Below are 19384 nucleotides of genomic sequence, written 5' to 3'. Positions count from 1 at the left end.
TGGATACACTTCTGCAGTTGTGTGTTAAATGATCGAGTTCATTGTTTGAGTTTTGATGTCATCGAATCCGAGGTTGAAAATTTAATTCTCAAGGTTGAAAGATGTTGAAAAACTCTTGAAGTCTTTCTTTTTGTGTTGAAACTTTAAACGGCTACTTATTTGAAAGCTTGTTGGTGAGAGATTTCTAACTTTTTTGAAGTGCAAAAATTTGAAGAGATTTAATTGAATGTTACTAAAAATTGCTCGGATATTGTAGTTGAAGCTGGAAATTGACATTTAACAATTGATTTCTTAGTTTGAAGATTGCTATATGAAGATTTGAGTTGAAATCTAAAAAAAAAATTAAAAAATATATGAAACAGTTCTAAAAAGCTTGAAAATCTAAAAATCGATTTTGTGAATCATGACCCAAAATCCAAACAATGAACTCGATCCTTCAACACGCAATTACACTTTCAAACAAACTTCAGCACACTTTGAAATTGGAATTCCAAAGTCGAACAACAACTCAAACAAGAACAATGAAAGAATTATATTTTATTTTCTTTTTGTGGTAGGGATGAACAAGGAAGAACAACATTACAACATTATTGAGAGGAAGGTATTTTTGCCATGTTGGACTATCTGGGTGGACTGCATGTCAGCTCTAATGGCAAAGATAACATTTTAAGGGTATTTGTGGTCCATAACATAGATGGTTAGGGTAGTTTTGATCCCAAACATAACTAAATGGTATATATTGGCTATTTTGAATAGTTTTAGGGTAATTTTGACCCTTTTTCGTTTTATAAATGAATATTTTCCGGAAAACAATACTACACTTTCAATATCAGAGCCAAAAGGGCAAAAAAATTGAGCAAAATACACTTTCAAACAAACTTCAACACACACTTTGAAATTGGAGCTCCAAAGTTCGAACAACAACTCAAACAAGAACAGTGGAAGAATTATATTTTATTTTATTTTTGTGATAGGGATGAACAAGGAAGAACAACATTATTGAGAGGAAGGTATTTTTGCCATGTTGGACTATCTGGGTGGACCGTCATGCCAGCTCTAATGTCAAAGATAATATTTTAAGGGTATTTATGGCCCATAACATAGATGGTAAGGGTAGTTTTGATCCCAAACATAACTAAATGGTATATATGGGCTATTTTGACTAGTTTGAGGGTAATTTTGACCCTTTTCTGTTTTATAAATGAATATTTTCCGGAAAGCAATACTACACTTTCAATATCAGAGCCAAAAGGGCAAAAAAATTGAGCAAAATTTTCCAAAGGGCAACAAAAATTGAGGATCAAACCAAATGGGCAACATTTGAATAGATGTTGTTAAATCGTTGGTTGGAAGGCGCATGCTGACATGTGTCTTGTAAGGCGCATGCTAAATGTCTTGTAAGGCGCGTGTCAACATGCGCCTTACAAGACACATGTCACCGTGCACCTTCCAATCAACGATTTAACAACATCCATCCTTTCATCCAAATATTGCTCTTTCGATTTGATCCTCAATTTTGTTGCCTTTGCTCAATTATTTTGCCCTTTTGGCTCCGGACTCTGCTATTCACCCTCTCTTACGAGATTCAAAACTAATAAACATATAATATTATGAATTATTATTTTTAATTTTCATACCTGTAAATATATAGTACTAACTTTTATAACTCATTTGTTACGGAATTTCTAAAGTCTAGTATTAACTATAAAATTTTATTCATGATTTACCTATGAACTATTAAAGAACATTAAGTAATAGCATGTTTAGATTCATATTTAAATGTATTGATATAAGCTTCACAATACAAGGGATCGTTTGATACGAGGATACAAAAGATCATTTAATATAAGTAATAACCGATAATAATTGAGATATATGTAGAAATATTTTATAACTAATCTCATAAGATAAAGAGATGAAAAGGGAAAATGATTAAAAACGAAATTAAAAAAAAATGTCAGAAGTGGGATTTGAACCCACGCCCTCCTACGAAGACCAGAACTTGAGTCTGGCGCCTTAGACCACTCGGCCATCCTGACTTTTTGATGAATATTTTTGTAACATATTTATATATTAGCAAACACATGTCATACAACTAATTGCATATGGAGTTTCAGAAATAGATTATGTACTTCGTCTTGCATCTATGATGTGATGTAAATACGCGAGGCTGGTGAGTCTTATACTCTTGTTTATACATTTTGAATTTTAAACTTCCGATCATGTGACCACTTTTCAAACTTCAAAAGTTAGTTATTTGTGTGAATCAATGTGAAGTTACAAGTTTGAGATGGCACATTTTGGCAGGAAATATACATTCCGTTCATATATTCGAACGTGGTTAAAAGAACATATGCGCCAAGAAACAAAACAAAACAGGATAGGATGTTATTCTACATATTCTTTTCTCATTTCTTCCCATACGAATAACTTGCATGATTTTGATGGGTATAGGACGAATCTAGGAATAAAATTTAACTTATTACTTCAGAAAAAAGCACTACTATGGGTGTGTTCCATACCTTAAGTCGACATCTTACAAAAATATTATTCTAAAAACATTTGTATATAATCTAGATAATTACGAACGGAGATAGTGGGTTGGGGGTGAGGACCACAATCATTGTAAAATGCCATCAGAGAAAGAAACAGAAGAATTACTAGCCAAAGTTGTAACTCGAAGGAACATGAAGAAGGCAAATTTGAATTAAACTTCCATAATAACAAAACGAGTCAAGTTCATATGACCTTGAATTCAATATCCTTGTAGAACAAAAAAAAAAGAACCAACTGTTGTATACATCACAAGACTCTTTGTGACTAGTAAATCCAATGAACATGCATGTCCTATAGATAATAAATACCAAGACTTGGTGTGTTTTGTTGTGAATGCAGAACTAAATGAATGAATGCATTGAATGATTATGAAAACACTTGCAACATCTATCAACAAACTAATATAAAAATTACGAAGATCGGATATTTCCCAAAAGCTACTACTTTGATTCATGCTTTGAAGTTGTAGAGCTGTTAAGTTGTTGTCGTGCTTGAGCATGTTGTTGTTGTTGTTGCTGCTGCTGCTGTTGCAACTGATGCATGTTTAGCTGATTAGATTGTTGCTGCTGTGACTGGAACATCTGAGGATTTAGAGATAGCTGCTGAAACTTGGAAGCGTCTGCACTAAGCTCTGCGGTTGCAATCTTCAAGCGTTGTACTTCAGCAGTTAATGCTTCATTTAGAGCTGTCATAGCAAACACTATTAGGTTTCATATTTGTCTTCTATAATACCAAAGAACCTCACAAGCATAAAAATACACAAAGCATCTGGCCTGTTCTCTATTAGCATTGAGGGAAACAGCAGACAACATAGAAGCCTAACATCATCAAACCCCCACCCCCAAATAAGCAGAAACAAAAATAGATGGAAAATTGAAGCATAGACTGATGCTACACCTACATTTGCAACTGATTCTATCCACCAAAACATGACGATGGTTTCACAGATTCCTCTAATTTAAACAATCAATGTAACATGCAATGGTATAGTTAGTTACAAAGATAAAGTTTATCAGATTTTCATTAGTTAAGACAGCAAATAGTATGCACAAACTACTTTTTTTTTTTAAAACTGTCTGCACAAACTTCACTTTTCAGGGTGATATCTCATTCTATTTTTTGATAAACCTTTTAAGGGTGATATCTCATTCTTAAAAGCCAAGAGTAAGTGAATCGATTTCTAGAATTTTTTTTTGATAATTAGCAACATAGGGAGTCATAGATGAAACATGAGCTGACAAATACATGGTCATAGATCACAGAAGCAAGATTAATACCATCACGAAGTTGAGCTTGCTGTTCCATGGCTTGCAAACGAAACTTCAGTTCACTATTGTGGCTTGTTAGCCCAGTCGCATCTCTCTGAATGCAAGTACAAGATATCGTTAAGCAGTGATAATACAATGATTAGAAGCATTAAACAGGACAATGTTGAAAAGTTTATCACCTGCAAGAGGGTCAATTGAGCAGATAATGTGGTGGCTTCAGTCTGCAATGTCTGAACCTTGTGTTCTAACTCTGCAATGTATCTCATCTTTCTTTCTTTAGAACGAGCAGCAGATTGACGGTTGGCTAAAATCCTAGAACAACAAACAACAAAATAGGGAATGTCAGCTGCAAAGCAGAGGAATGATATTGAAAACGCAAATAGATGCATCACTTCAAAGGGAATTTGACCTTTTGGCTCGTTTTGGATCTGCTAAAGCTATCTCTGCAAGTTTTTCATTTGCCATAATTTTCTTCAATTCAGCTCCACTAAATTCACCATTTCCAAATTCCAAACTGAAACTGTTTGAATTTCCATCAAGTGAATTGGTTGGTGAGAGTTGGCCTGGGCGTGGTCCAGGAGATGGAGGCAACTTTGGTGAATCATCAATGAAGTTTAACTTCCCCATAAAACTATCCATCGAAAGACTCCTGTAGTGTCTAGTGGTCGGAGCAATATCTGCCACAGCACTCCTTTTGACCCCTTCCCTCTTCTGCATACTGCCGCTGCTGCTGTCATTGACACTGCTTGTAGCTTCATTATCACTGCTATCACCACCATTCGTCTTTGTACCACTCGCTCTACTATCTAAATCTTCACGGTTCTCAATACCCAGCTTCTCATCAGTTCCCGAAGAGTTAAATGCATCAATGTTGTCCAAATTCATATACGCAGAAAACAAGTCATCCACAACTTCTCCTTCGGATTTCCTCTCACCCATCCCTTCAACATTGTTATAATCATTTCCTCTTTCCCACATAGATTCACGTTTAACCAACTGAACTGGTTTACCACCCGAATTATCCCTTGAAGGAACTGACCTTTCAAGAGCACCAGGACTCCTTAACGGAACAAGTGGTGGCGAGGACTGCATTATAGCAGAAAAACCGAATGGTATATCACTATTAGACCTCCTATGAGCCTTACGAGGAGGAAGACTCTCCCCTGCCCTTGATGAATTACACCTAGAGAAAGGCGTAGGCGGCAATAAAGAATGTGAATTGCCATCCTGATCACCCATTGAGACATCAGCAGATATCGGGTCAGACATAGACGTGGATGGGGATTCCCTATACGGTGAAGGGCTCAAGGGTGGCAAGGAATCCAGTGAGAAAAACGCTGGTTGTGATAAAGATCGCGAATGCGATGGCCCTGCACTAGTAAAGTTCTGCATACCCATTTGCTGATTCCCTGGCCTGGTTACAGGGATCTGAGAATATGGTGAAATAGGGGGCATTTGCGGGTGAGAAGGCGGTATACCTATTCTTTTACTATTTTCAACACCAAAATTGGGAGAAAATTGCCTCATTTGACCCCTAAATTGAGAGGTTGTCAACTGGGGTATGTCCAATTGGTTCATCGAAATAGGTTGAAGTTGTTTAGGAAGTGAAGAAGATGATGTCCCAAATGATGATTGAAGTCTCTGGACCATATCACTATTACCTTCGTCATTGTCACCAGCCATTTCTTTTTCCCCAAATTTCAACTCTACCAGTCAACTAAAAAAAACCCTTTCAACTTTACCAAAATCCAACCTTTACAGTTCTGTTACACCTGAATTTTCAAAGCTCATCAATTTCATAAAACCCCAAAACAAAAAACAATGCAAAACCCATTACACAAACCCCCAAAAAGTACCAATCTTTAACATAAAAATCAACAAATCATTAGAAACAAAGAACTGGGTATTCATCAAGAAAACGAAATGGGTAACAAAAAAATTGAGTCTTTGACAATACCTGAGTGTAAATCCACTATTTTCAACAGAAGATGAAGAAGACGCTCCTCTATTCCTCTTTGTGTGTACTTTTTTTCCTTGTAATACTGTTTTTTCTGTGATATTTTTCTTGTTTCTCTCTCTCTCTATCTCACTGTTATCAACGAAGATGACTACTTACAACTACTATAATTACACGGATTTCATGACAAGAGTACTATACTTTCTACTACTACTTGAAAGACGCGTGAATTTAATATGAATTTCAATTTCATTTGCATTTGCATTTCAATTTGAATTTCATTCCGACTGCATTTATCCAATCTTCTTCTTTTTTTCTCCCTCTATCACCGCAGATTATGTAGCAATGAATCTCTCTCTTTTTGTTCTTACTTATTGTATTTTTCTTTTTTTGGTCTTAAAATAAAAGATTTCTTTTTCCTTTTTTGGTGTATAGTCCAATTTAAGTACAATATTAAGACACGTCCGTAGCTAGTTAGAGTTATCCATGTATTTATAAGATAAGAATTAGTTATATGTATCAATTATTTCACTTTCAAATAATGCATATTCATATATTAAATTTCTTAATAAGTTATATATGCACTCTTATTGATTATGCGAATTTCTAAATTAGCAACTCATATATTATATTACCTATCAAATTCTAATGTAAGTAGTATAAATTATACATAAATTAATATTTACATCAATAACTTATTTATTATCGACCTATCAAAGGAAGTGCAATCTCTTAGAAGAGCGTGTGGGATACTCTCTTTTGTAGAGCGTGTGGAATACTCTTCTTTGATTAGAGATTGAATTGCAATTGTCATTGAAAGTTTGGACTTGAGTTCACAAATAACCATTTTCTTTGTCCTTGATATTCAAAGTTTCATCTTATTTTGGGGGTGTAATAATCTTGGTAGATATTTATTCATATCGAGCATTTATATAAAATTAATAAATATAAAATATATTTTTTATATATGTTTATTACTTGACTATGGTTGAATGATAGATTAATATATGAACTACTCTTTAAGTTTATTATTAAATTTTATTTTAAAATATTTAAATTATGTCTTGTTCCAATTGAACATATGAACGCATGAGAAAATATTTTTAATAGATACTTTTGATTTAAATTCTATAAAAAAAAATGGGTTTGTTAACAAACATTTATCACTAGTTAAGTTAATCAATAAAAAATATATTATTTTCTTTAATTATTCACATCAATCTTAATTGAAATAAACATGCGGTTTTATAATTTATGCATATAAGTAAAGGAAAGTAACAGAACTTTTAAGTGTTTAAATTATTTGCTTAATGCGTGATTAGGAATATGATTAAACGTTTTTGTAAATTTGAACTAAAGGTGTTTATATATAGAAATGTCATATTACGTCTGCTCAATTGAAATAAATTATAGTTTAAGTGTCTAAATTAATTTTTTTAAAAGTTTTCAATATATTAAGCCTAAATAATATGTTATTTTTACTCTTTAACATTAACTTCATTAAATTAATGTAAACATACTATAGATTAAATATTTATCATATGATCCTACTTCAATATTTACCACTAAAATCATATTCCTTTTTTAGAGATTTTATTGGATTGTCAATAGATATAGAAAAATATAAAGTAGTGTTTGAATTTTAAAGAGTCTGCGTTGTGAAGTATTTTAAAGCTACAAATTGTGTTTCATGTTTTATATTTTCTTGTGACTCAATCAAAAAATCAACTCGATACGATTACAATCTAAGATCATATATGAAAACATAAATTTATTACTTTCGACCTTTGTGATACACTTCAACACTTTCACCACACATAATAATGAAGCATTTAGAGCATGAATTTTATCATATGTATGTGAAATTAGAATGTAAGAAAATGGTACATTTTCTATATTTCTCAAAGCGTAATATTATTGAAAAGAAAATATTAGTAAATATTGCACTCTATTTTCGGTTCTTTTTAAGTCAAATTGTATTAATTTCTGTCATATATTGTCAAAGTTTGAATATATATTGATTAAATACTGATAGTAGTAAATAAATTTATGTAACACGAAAGCTCTTCTTCCTTTTTCATGATTAAAGAGAACCATTTTGCATTTTTTAGAACTTTACAATATAAGTAAAAAAAATTAGTTGCAAAATATCTTATATAGGTAGGAATGCATTTAATAGTTCTGCAAAAAATTTATGAATCCAATATATATAGTGGTACTATATAGTCAATTAATTGGAAAAGAAAGGGTGAAGAGGTCCATATAAACTCTATTTCTCTTTTCTTTTTATGGGGATACTTAATTGGTAATATATAATTATCGGTTACATTAATTAATAAATTCATCTACCACTAGACAACGAGTGTGTAATTCGTTAATAGAAAAGAAATATCATTTCCGTCCCAAAATACATGTTATATTTAATTTTCTTCTATAGTTAAACTATATGAATTTTAATTTATTATTATTTTAAATGTATTTTCATCATATTAATAGTAGAAGAATTACAATTTATACTATTTTCATATAATTTGTAAATAATAAATTTATCTAATCCGACTTTACTCCTATAATCCTATTTTATCAATGGTTTAATGTATTAATCAAAAATCTTAAGACTCTCAATATATAAAGTAAAATTTCAATATTTTAAACCATTTATAGGTGTGATTTGACATATAATTAAAATCCCAAATGAGTATTGGTTATTATATAGTACAAACATGAATAATAATATACTCTTTTGTTATAATTGAGAAATTCTTGGACATACATAAATAATATAGATCCTTAGGTTAATTGATGCATAATTCAAAAAATATTGACTACCAAATTCGATGTCTATATCCTTCTTCATTTAAATAGCATACTTCTTTATGCTATAAAATTAAAGTTTATGGCATACATCTAACTCACCGATCTTAAATTTAAAGTTAATGACATGTGTCTAACTCACCAATGTTAAATTTAAATAGGACTATATTATTGATGTGTTCATGCAAAACCAATAATCAACAAAAGAGTGATTATGCCTAAATTATTGGCACACGTTATGGTGACGGCAATTAGTTGACTTTGACCATTGAAATTTAGGAACTGTGGGCCACTTCTCTTGTACACACCCACGTGTTTAAATCTTAGCGCTATTGGATAATATAAAAATTTATCTATTTTTCTTTGTTCTACTATTAAAAGCTAGAGAAAAAAAAAGTTGATATGGGTCCACATGTCGGCATCATTGGACTTGTAATTTATTTTTTTTAAAATTATTTAAAAAAAAAACTTTTCCAAATGGTGTCAAGTATACACATTAAAACTATAATTAATTCGAATACGCGGTGTGTAACACACATTTAGAAAGAAAGTGTTTCCTAATGGGATTCTTTTTACATACTAATACTCTGATTCAATTTCTAATTAAGAATTGAGAAATTTGATTCATTCCATAGTAACTTCAAGGGACCTATTATAATTAATCATGTAAATGAGGAGCTAAAGTCACTTTAAGATTATTTTCTAAAAAATAATAATTGTGGATATAGGAGTCAGGAGAATTGGACTACGAGAATCATATTCTCACTAACAAAATAAAATTTCGATAAATAAAATAACTTGATATTACTACATGCGAAAGATAATTGACGATTTAAGCAACGAAGACTTATTAAAAAACAAGAGTGAAAGCAATATAACATCACAAATTTTTCCCCATCAAACATGAAACACATATTTATCATATTCAAATTCCGAATTTGACTCACTTGCTTTATTTTTTATCAAGGAACGTGTATAGGTGCATGAAACCAAGAAAATAATGTGGAAAATACAAATTGTATATTGTAATGTCACAAAATTTGGTGTGATATTAACATGAGCATATGTAGGTGTTGTCAACATGATGTCTGGAAGTAGATGAACAAGCCACGACCGACATATATGGTGTTTGATATTCATGTGTAGGAAAATATTTCTAGTTAGATAAGAAATTAATTATGTTGTCTTTGACATGATACCTATTTCATTTTTCTTGCTTTTTAAATTTGAGAGATTCATAATTTGATGTAGTGGTTGCAAAGTAAAATATTACACATACAACTCTCATATGTAATGTGAGATTAGTATAAATATACTTTTAAAGATTTTGAACTACTTATATATAGTTCGAAGTAAAAAACATTAGGAATATTTACACATGCTGCATGCACAAGGAGGTAGGTCAAGATAAATACTTACCGGCATAAGATGTTTACACTTTATACTTAACTAAATAATTAATTTTAAGAATCAATAAATAGACGACTGCACTTTTTTTTTTGTTTCCCAATCAGTGTCCGCCTGATACCCACATTGGAGCTCAAGTATTTCAGATTCACGCCATACAGGGCCCCGGGGGGGGGGGTTGCACTCATTTCCATTCTTAAGGCTCTAACCCGAAATCTCTGGTGAAGGAATGAGCAGCCCCGCACCACATCCGTTGATAGTGCACTTTCTTTTTCCTTGTACAGTTTCTATATTGAGAGGCACATTAGTCAATATTTTCGTCTAGAAATTCCTGAGATTTTGATTGAAAGTAAGAAAATGTTTGGTCTAATTTGACAATGTAAGGATATTTCCTGTTGATGAACCAAATGTGAAAATGATTAGTTAGGATACCTAACTTTATTGGGCATAATTTTGTATGATAAAATCAGCTCATTGAAACTGAAATATTCGGTGGAACAATATTGCATTTGCTTCCATATTCTGGAGTCAAAACATTGTGCTTTTCATGTTAAAAAGAATTAAGTTGAGATCATTAATAACACTTTGTTGTCTAACTTCCTTTTAGGACTGCTTAATCTACTTTTCTGTAACGTCCAAACCAGTTTGACACACAAGTGTCAAATAACTCTATCCACCAAGACTTGCGTCCATAGGAAGTAACTTCATTGACCAAGACTTGCGTAGATAGGAAGTAACTTCATTGACCGTCTCTTGTGTGGAACTCATGCCGTAGCTTAATCGGTTATCATAAGCAATCCTTTCAATGGGATAACAACATCAGCAGGCTGAGGTTTCTAGACAGATAAATTCAAGTACTTGCATTACAGGAGTAGAGAGAAGGAGAAGTTGCAATGAGTTAATGAACAAGTTAAGGTTCAACTAAGATGAGAATCATGAAAACTAGAAGCTTTCTTATTAGTTGTTATGAATAAGGAGAAGCTCAAAATAGTATACCTGCAATTCCTAGAAACTCCTTTGTACAAGATTAAGTGCTAACAGAGAACTAACAATAAGTACCAAAAAAGTGCTGTAAATAACTGAACCAAAAGTCAGTTACAAGACCTTTAGTCACAGCACAAGGTCATCGTGTGACCATCCAAAAGGGCTTTTGATCACTCATTAAGTCAAGCTCTTGGTGTTTTGCTTCCTTGACTACCTATCTGGCATCCAGGCCTAATATAGCAACTGGCTAGCAAATCATTGATGCATCACTTAATGGTAATGTAGCGATTTGTACCATGTTTAGCCCAATAAGTCTTGAGATCAATGGGCATAGACAGATCACGGTCAGCTACTGCAAACCTTGTAAGCAATCTGCTAAAAACGCTTCCACTCATTTTCCTACCACCTAAACGAGCATGTCGTTTGTTTGGCAATTGTGGTAGTGGATACTCTGACAGATATGTAGTGCAGCAAGATGACTGCCAGCCCCCACTTCCCCATTTGTAACACTGCCTTGGTATTCCTGTACATGTGCAAACAGGTATTTGCATGGTAGACTCGTCAAATTGTATCTGGTCTATCGAGCCAAGATCCTGAGCATCCCATTCAGCTTTAGATCCATCTGTTGTAAGATGCCGATTCAAATCTTCATTCACTTTCTTTGTCTTCGTTGAGGATTTTGCTGACTTTGTTGACATGCCTTTGTTTACTTTTGACCGTTTTACTTGGAGTGCTTTTGCAGCTTCAGATGATATGGCTGATATAGGAAAAGCATCAGCTACGGGAACATCCCTATTGATACAAACAGAATCCGTGTTATAGTTGCGATGATTTTTAGGTTGCTCAGGGCGCTTTGTCCCACGTGTCCTACAACCCAATGAGCCATTCGTGGTACTTTCAAGAAAGTGGAGGGCAGCTATTGCATTGTCCCTTTCTTTTACGGCAGTATCTCGCTCAGCAAATGCGGTATCTCGCTGCTGGATTGCAAAATCTCGCTCAGCGTATGCTTCCTTCTTTTCAATCACTGCTCTATCCCGTTCTTCAACAGCAGCATCTCTTTCAGCAAAGACCATTCTGATTTTTGTATTCATGATGAAAGCCTCTTGGTCCTTCATCTGGTAAGGAGGTACCACGTTCCACTACAGTGAAAGTAATAGTAGTGAACAACATTACTACTGATCATGATGTCAAGATATATTTTTAAAAAAATTGAAATATATTAAGCATTCTTGTTATTGGATGATTCATTATATTCAGTAAATTCTTGCAATGTATTCAGTACATTCCCAGCTAGCTTGTGATTAAGGTGTAGTAGTTGTATTGCCTTGACCTTTCATAATAATTGCACTTTTCTTACCGGTGCATAACCTCCTTTGGAATAATCCATTCTGTGTCTCCTATTTTCTCGTTGGCCTCCGTCGTCCATCTTATCTGTCGTGCTTGAAGAGGAGCAGACTTGTATCTGCTTCTATATAGTACCTTCTGGATCCAATATCAACTAGTTCACCACCCAACAGTCATCCTGCAAAAATAAAGAGGGGAAGGAATAAGAAGGTTGCAGAAATGTTTTTTCCACACTAGCTATTGCAATGCCGATATAATAAAATAAACCATCCATTAGTGAAACAGATGAAAGTTTCAATCAATTGTTCAAACATACAAAAGCAAATTGGCATAACATAAAAGCACGGTCTCACGGATGCTTGTTCTTTAAAGAGCCGTCTGTCAGCAAAAAAAACTAAGCAAAAAAAAAAAAGAGATTTTATGACTATACTCAGTAGCAACAGCGGCCATATAAATAGTGCATCGAGCCTTTTGAAAACTAAGCATCCCCAAACACAGACAATCCTCAAGCGGTGCTTAAGTCTCAAGGTACGACCCACTTTCATGCAAATAGTAGGTCAAAATGACAACAATATTTGCAAGAGGAAGGTGTATCTAAGGAGTAGATATGACGGAAGGCGGTCTTCTAGTGCTTGATAATGAAACATCTTTCCATACAGCATACTACCAAGCCAAAGGGACAGACTTATCTTTCTGAGTAACCCAATTTACTAGGAATTTCCTCCTCCCAAATAATGCAAGAGGAAATGTATATCTAAGAAACAGACTTGCTTGAGAAAAAGAAAAGAAATGTTTTTCCTAAAATGCACAAATGAGGAGAGATCACTTTTATAGTAGCAGGAAGATGTAGTCACTGTGCAGTCACCTGTATTCATTATCCTTCCAAATAAAAATCTTCATAATGTTACACCTTCTCTCTCCACTCTTAGGCCAGTTGGTTCATATTATAATTGTCAACTTAGTTACTGCCAGTATACATGTCTTATCGCAGATTAGAGTTGACAATATATCCTGAGCACATACAATAAAAATAGTGAAACCTTCACTTCAGAGACAAAAATTACAAAAAGAATCACCTCTACTGCAAGAAAAGAAATCGAGGTTTGAGATTACATATTAATGTTAATGAATTCTGTTGCCATCACATATATAAAAGAAGAAGAAAAAGAAATAGAGAACAGTGATATGGCACGAAAAGTCAACTCTAGTGGAGGCAAAACGGTAAGCAAGAAAGGTGGGAATCTGCATCGAAGATTGCAACAAAACATAAGGTTGCTTGTGCTAGAGGAAACAATGCCAGAAAGAAACATATCACAGCCATGACATGTATGTTCACAATAACCACTGACAAAAAAGGGGAAAGAGCATCAATTTAGTATACCAATAAGCTATATGTCAGAGAGAGGAGGAGAGGGATAAACTTCGCATATCCAACATAATCTCTGCTGGTTGCTGCTAAAAAAGTCAGTGATTATCGGATGAGGCTTATCAGGAGACATAAGATGGCAAAATAGAACAATGGAGCAAGCACAGGAAAAAAACTGATGTTAGATTCAATCTCAAGAGGTTGCTGGAATTTTTTGCATATGCTTCCCATTCAATTTGAGCTTTCATTAATTCAAGATTGAACCAAAGACCTGCCAACTCCATAGTATAGCTAACCATTGGATAAAACGTTACTTGGTTATTCTGATTTAAAATAATTTCAATTGGCCTAGTTGATCAACTAGAGAGATTCCAATATACTAAAATGATGAAAATTTACAAAGCAATACAGAACCAAACTTCATAATTCAAGTTTCCTTAGGCTTAAACTTCATCCTTGAATTAGGAGAATCGAGCACTCCTAACTCTGATCATCTGGAGTAATCTAAGTTGACACCGTGCACAAGCTAGCATCCAATCTCACATATCCATTTTGTAATACTCCCAAAAGCAGCAAAGAGAAACTGATATTTCTAAAATCAACTAACTAACAAGTTCTGAAAAAACTAAGGTGAATTGTTTTAAAATATGAAATAAAAGCAACCATAACCTTAATAAAGGTCATTCAATGATTAAAACAAACGACAATATAATAGTTACATTGATTATATTTGTGTTCAAAGATCCACTTAATATGTACAACCAATCTATTAAGCCTTGTAAGCTGCATCTTTTAGAATACCGAACCCATAAACTCAAAATCCTAACTCCCCCCTCTGGATTAAGAACCCATACATTCCATTCAAGTGAAACAAAATTTAGAAACTCACAATGAGTCATCAGAATAAATAGTAAACCTACCATTAAATTAGCAAGGATTGACATGACTAAACCAATCACTGGGGTGTAGCCAAGGCCCAAGGGTGGCGTGTTGAACAATATATTTATATATATCAAATATCACGTCCTATACATATATATTAAATGTTGAATACCTTAAACGAAATTCCTGGCTTTGCTACTGAATTTAAGTACTTGCAGAAACAGTGAAATTAGACAAATTCATGACTACAACATCACTTTCTCGAAACATAACATCAGCAAAACGGATAAACTAGGGTTTGAACTTTCAAACACACACAAAAACAACACCGACGTAGCAATAAAGAATGCTTTAGTAATATGCTGTGAGTAAAAAACAAAAGAGAGACTAAATTATAGAAATTGATTGAGAATGAATAACGGCGAGAAGAAGGTGAAGATTGGAGAGAGAAAATTACCGGCGAATTAAAACGGCGAGAGAAGTATGATCATTAGCGAATCGCCGGTGAGTGAAAACCCTTTTCCGAACCCCTCCACTGGAATTTAATTATGTTTGCTACAACAAATTGTTCTTTTTATATTTTATAATAAAAGAAAAAGATTAATTTCATTTTTGAAATATAAACATATTTTAAGAGCAAAAGTCATTGTCCTTTTTACATATATAAAAAAAATAAAAAATTAGAACTTCTCAAGAGATTTGTGATGTAACCTCCAATAATTTGTGGGTGCTTTGATACAAGAGAAAATAGTCTGAAAAATACTTTAATTTTGGCCGAAATTGTTGTTACGATACTAAATTTTATGGAAGACCTTTTATCCCTGCACTATTTAATAGTGTATTTTAAAGATATATATGTGTCCACGTGAACACATTACTATTTATAATGATACAATATTTATGATGTCCACGTGGGCACATATACCTTTAAAATACACTATTAAATAGTGCAGAGGGGTAAAATGTCATTTCTAAAGTTCGGTATCGTAACAACAATTTCAATCAAAATTTGAATGTATTTCAGACTTCTTTCCCTTGATACAAATACAATAATAAAAATTTATGGCAACTAAATGCTGGAAAAAAAATCATTATTTCTCTTGAAACTTATTTATAAATAAATCGCTTAACTTTTTATTTATAGCATAAGAAAAGTAGGTGCAAGAGACTTTTTACGAAGTTGTTATTAGATTTTTAAAAAGCTACTTGCAACGTATCTTTTTGAAGTTTGAACTACGTGCAAGTTGTCTATTCGATTGCAAGCTTAACGAAATTGCTTCAAGGCTACATGTTTGAGATACTTACAATAGGTCTGTTTGATTGCGAGTAGGGATATTTTATTAGGCGATTTAACTTACTGATTAACGATCTTAAATATACTAATTTGTTAATCTAATTAATATGATAGCGATTGATTTTCTCTGAATTTGAAGATTATTGACCTATTTATCAGTCAGTTAACAAGGTTAATGAAGAAAGAAAGACTCATAGTTGAATCTGCTTATGTGGAGCAAATATGGGCCAAAACATGACACTTTCAAATTCAATATTTTGGGAAATGGAAAAATTACTTAAATAGGTACCTTTTAATTAGAGCTGTCAAAACATGACACTTTCAACCCAACTCTTAAATTATATGGGGTTGGACTTAATTTTTTCAGCCCATTTAAAAATGAGGCTTTTTAGTCCAGCCTCATTTGGCCCGCTGGCTCGTAGGCCCAACCCGCAAGCCTCAGAGGTCAGCCCGTGGGTTGTGAATTTTAAAAATATTTATTATATATATTTTAATTAATGTTTTATTTGTTAAGATTTTGTCAATAAATATTTTTAAAATATCAATATAAAATCAAGACTATCTTCTTTACATATCTTTTACATTTTAGGGCCATTAGCCCACTAAATTTTATTATTAGCTCAAGTCCATTACTCCATTATAACTATGAATCTTTGACTTCTTTTACTTTTGTTGTTTATGCCTAATTTTCCACTTCTCCTTTATTGTCTTGTTTATGAAAATAGTGATCATGTAATGTTATTTGCTCGGATGAATCTTATGAATGTTGTATTTTGGCTATTATGTTTTTGTTTTGTAAATATTCACTGAAGTATGTCTAATATATGAATGAATTTTTGTATGTATTGATGTCGTGTTCATCAGATATTAACGTTCATACTCTTTTTAAGAGGGAAATATTGTCCATTTTTTTGTTGAAGAGTCAACCCGTCCCAACCTGTGGCCCGCTTAGGACTGGATTGTACTGCTATTTTATAGGGCCTATAATTAAAAGGGTCAACCCGCCCCAACCCATTTAACTCTCTTGCCCGTTAGGGTTGGGTTGGGCAAGCTTATTTTGACAGCTCTACTTTTAATAAATAATTACTCATTATAACAATACTTTTTATTTATTACCATTTATAGCAACATATAGCAATGATATGATAAATTTGCAATATGTATTAAAAGTAAATTATGTATGCAATATATATGTATTATAACTGTTTTAAAATATAGTCGAAATGATCTAATGGACCCTTATACTTGTACGAGTTTGTATTATGATCCCTTTTACTTAACCCTTTACCAATTAAACTCTTAAGCTCAATCAAAAGAAGATTTTTACACCCCTCATACCATGTGTGTAGTTCACTTTCTCTTAAATAAATGACATGTCAAATCCACGTCATTTAAATAATAACATGTCATAATTATATTCATTAATTAATTTTTAAAAATTATTAATTAAAATTTTTAAATAATAGGTTAAATAATCTTTTAACTCAACATTTTTAATTAAATAAAATAGTCTTAACTCCTAAGCGCCGACGTCTTCCTCCTCTTCTCCTCTCCCATTCCCATCGTGAAACAGTAGTGGCCACCAACAAAGAAAGCTGCCGCCGCCACCACCTATTTTCTCTTCCTCACCATCTCCGTCTCCATCGCACACCCTCGCTATTTTCCTTTCCTCATTCCCCGACATTCACAAAACCAGCAGCCCTAAGTCGTCGCACCACCGACAAACCTCTTCGCCTACGTGACCAAATCCTCGCATCCTTACTCGCCTCATTTCCTCTACACAGTCTTCGTTTCTCCGAACCACCAACGACAACCCTTGAACCACTAATGACCCCTCTTTTCACCATTTTCTCCGGCGTACCAGGATGTCACCACTACCCCAACACCGCCTCCGTTCTGGCGAAAAAATGGACCAACAATGAAGAAGACGATTTCTTATATTTTATAATTTTAATTTTTTAAAATTTAAATGTAATATCACTCGCTTGTTGAGGCGTGTAGTCATATACTCTTGCCAATTCAATCATCTTAATGCCACATAAGCTTAGTCAACGGTCAGAGGGGTTTAATATATGGTATTTTACTGAGTTTAAGGGTTCAACTGATAAAGAGTTAAGTAGAAGGGTCCATAATACAAACGCGTATAAGTATAAAAGTCCATCAGACCATTTCGCCTAAAATATATTATGCTTGTTTGGTAAGAAATTGACACATTGTATTATAAGTGTATTAAAATGTGTGATAAATATAACATTCATCAATAAAACTTGTATTATAAATATTATATAAATTATTCTCTATAATATGTAGAGTTGTCAAAAAGGGTCGACCCAGCCCCATAAATCCCAAGCCTTGCAGGGCAAGGAATTTAAAAGGCTAGAGCAGACTGACCCTTTATTTAGAAAGGCCTGAAAAGGCTCAACCCAACCCTACCCTAGAAGGGCCGAGGGTTGGGGCGGGCTAGCCCTTCTTTTTTCATTTTTTTTCTTTTCAAACTTATAATTCTATAACATCAAGAAAATGAGAAGATTTTCAAATCAAATATGGCAAACAATGGTGTTGTTTCAATAACAATAGCAAAAAATAGAATATAATTGCATGTATCTCGCATACCATATACGCAAGCGAGATAAGAGAGTGACAAGATGAGAGGGAAGCGAGGGCGCGAGATTTTTCTATGTATCCTAGATACATGCGAATCTACTTGGATAGAGTGTATCTAGAACAAATTAACCTAATTTTGAGTCCATATATTTCGAGATACATGTATTTGGACGTACAAAAATCTGGTAAGATTCCTAATATTACAACATAGTGTGTATTTAAGTAATTATATTATATACTAGTGAGATTATTGTAAGTTACCCTTAAATAAAAAGTTTTGGCCCATGGACCGACCCTGGCCTGTCCCCGATCAAGCCTCAAGGGCCAAGGGCTTATATGGGCCGGGCTTATAAGCCCTAGTTTTAAATGAGCTTGAAATTTTTTATCCCAATCTTACTCCAATAACGGGTTGGGTCGGGCCGGCCCCGTGGGCTAACTCCGTTTTGATGGCTCTAGTAATATGTATTAAAATTGTATTATAAATATATTAAAAGTGATCAAGTAAGAAAATATTATTGATATAAATGATAAATATTTACTTAATATAGTATATTTATGTAAGTTTCCCGATTGGACTTGCTTTGACAGTTTGAATTTGTACATCCTTTCTTTATTTACAAACCTTATCGTTTTACTTATTTATTTCATAGACAAAATAAGCAAAAACACCTCACATATTACAATATTAAGGTCCTAAGAAATTCTAGAGAAGAGGACAAATGTATCCCCTTAACTCTATAGAGTTTTGAAATTTCATACAAGGCTTCTAAAATTTTCTGAAACTTAGATATAAAAAAGGTATAAATGTAATTTAATTATTCTTTACAGATTAATAATTAATTCGATAAGAAAATTGAATAATTCATATCCCGTATTATTAGATATGTAATTATAAATTTTACTATGTT

General features: G+C 33.1%; 2 protein-coding genes and 1 non-coding gene across 3 annotated transcripts; all 3 read right to left on the bottom strand.

Annotated features, from left to right (window-relative positions):
- Positions 1-1955: 1955 nt before the first annotated feature.
- TRNAL-CAA (transfer RNA leucine (anticodon CAA)) lies at positions 1956-2039 on the bottom strand. The gene has a single exon. It is a non-coding gene; the product is annotated as a tRNA-Leu (tRNA).
- A 655-nt stretch (positions 2040-2694) lies between these two features.
- On the bottom strand, positions 2695-5980 carry LOC125816883 (bZIP transcription factor 29-like). Its single transcript, XM_049496530.1, has 5 exons — positions 5782-5980; positions 4234-5596; positions 4004-4136; positions 3834-3918; positions 2695-3241 (listed from the first exon to the last, which is right to left on the bottom strand). The coding sequence occupies exons 2-5, from the start codon at positions 5505-5507 to the stop codon at positions 2997-2999; spliced, it is 1737 nt and encodes a 578-aa protein (XP_049352487.1). The 5' UTR covers positions 5508-5596; positions 5782-5980; the 3' UTR covers positions 2695-2996.
- Positions 5981-10935: 4955 nt separating this feature from the next.
- On the bottom strand, positions 10936-15138 carry LOC125816889 (protein BASIC PENTACYSTEINE4). The gene is made up of 3 exons (XM_049496537.1): positions 15036-15138; positions 12344-12508; positions 10936-12125 (listed from the first exon to the last, which is right to left on the bottom strand). Exons 2-3 carry the CDS (start codon positions 12410-12412, stop codon positions 11253-11255), a joined length of 942 nt encoding a protein of 313 aa, XP_049352494.1. The 5' UTR covers positions 12413-12508; positions 15036-15138; the 3' UTR covers positions 10936-11252.
- Positions 15139-19384: the final 4246 nt, after the last annotated feature.

Source organism: Solanum verrucosum, unplaced genomic scaffold, assembly GCF_900185275.1.
Source record: "Solanum verrucosum unplaced genomic scaffold, falcon-dt-bn FXZP01000261.1, whole genome shotgun sequence".
Classification (NCBI taxonomy): domain Eukaryota; kingdom Viridiplantae; phylum Streptophyta; class Magnoliopsida; order Solanales; family Solanaceae; genus Solanum; species Solanum verrucosum.
Note: the sequence above shows the minus strand (reverse complement) of the source record. Positions and strands in the feature narration are given on the sequence as shown.

Bases quoted from the DNA above. Each gene is read 5' to 3' on its own strand.
- LOC125816889 (XM_049496537.1), bottom strand. From the start codon at position 12,412: ATGGACGACGGAGGCCAACGAGAAAATAGGAGACACAGAATGGATTAT. The intron at 12,126-12,343 runs GTAAGAAAAGTG...CTTTCACTGTAG, and splicing joins CCAAAGGAGGTTATGCACCG to TGGAACGTGGTACCTCCTTA.
- LOC125816883 (XM_049496530.1), bottom strand. From the start codon at position 5,507: ATGGCTGGTGACAATGACGAAGGTAATAGTGATATGGTCCAGAGACTT. The intron at 4,137-4,233 runs GTCAAATTCCCT...TTGTTGTTCTAG, and splicing joins GATCCAAAACGAGCCAAAAG to GATTTTAGCCAACCGTCAAT. The intron at 3,919-4,003 runs GTGATAAACTTT...ACTTGCATTCAG, and splicing joins CTCAATTGACCCTCTTGCAG to AGAGATGCGACTGGGCTAAC.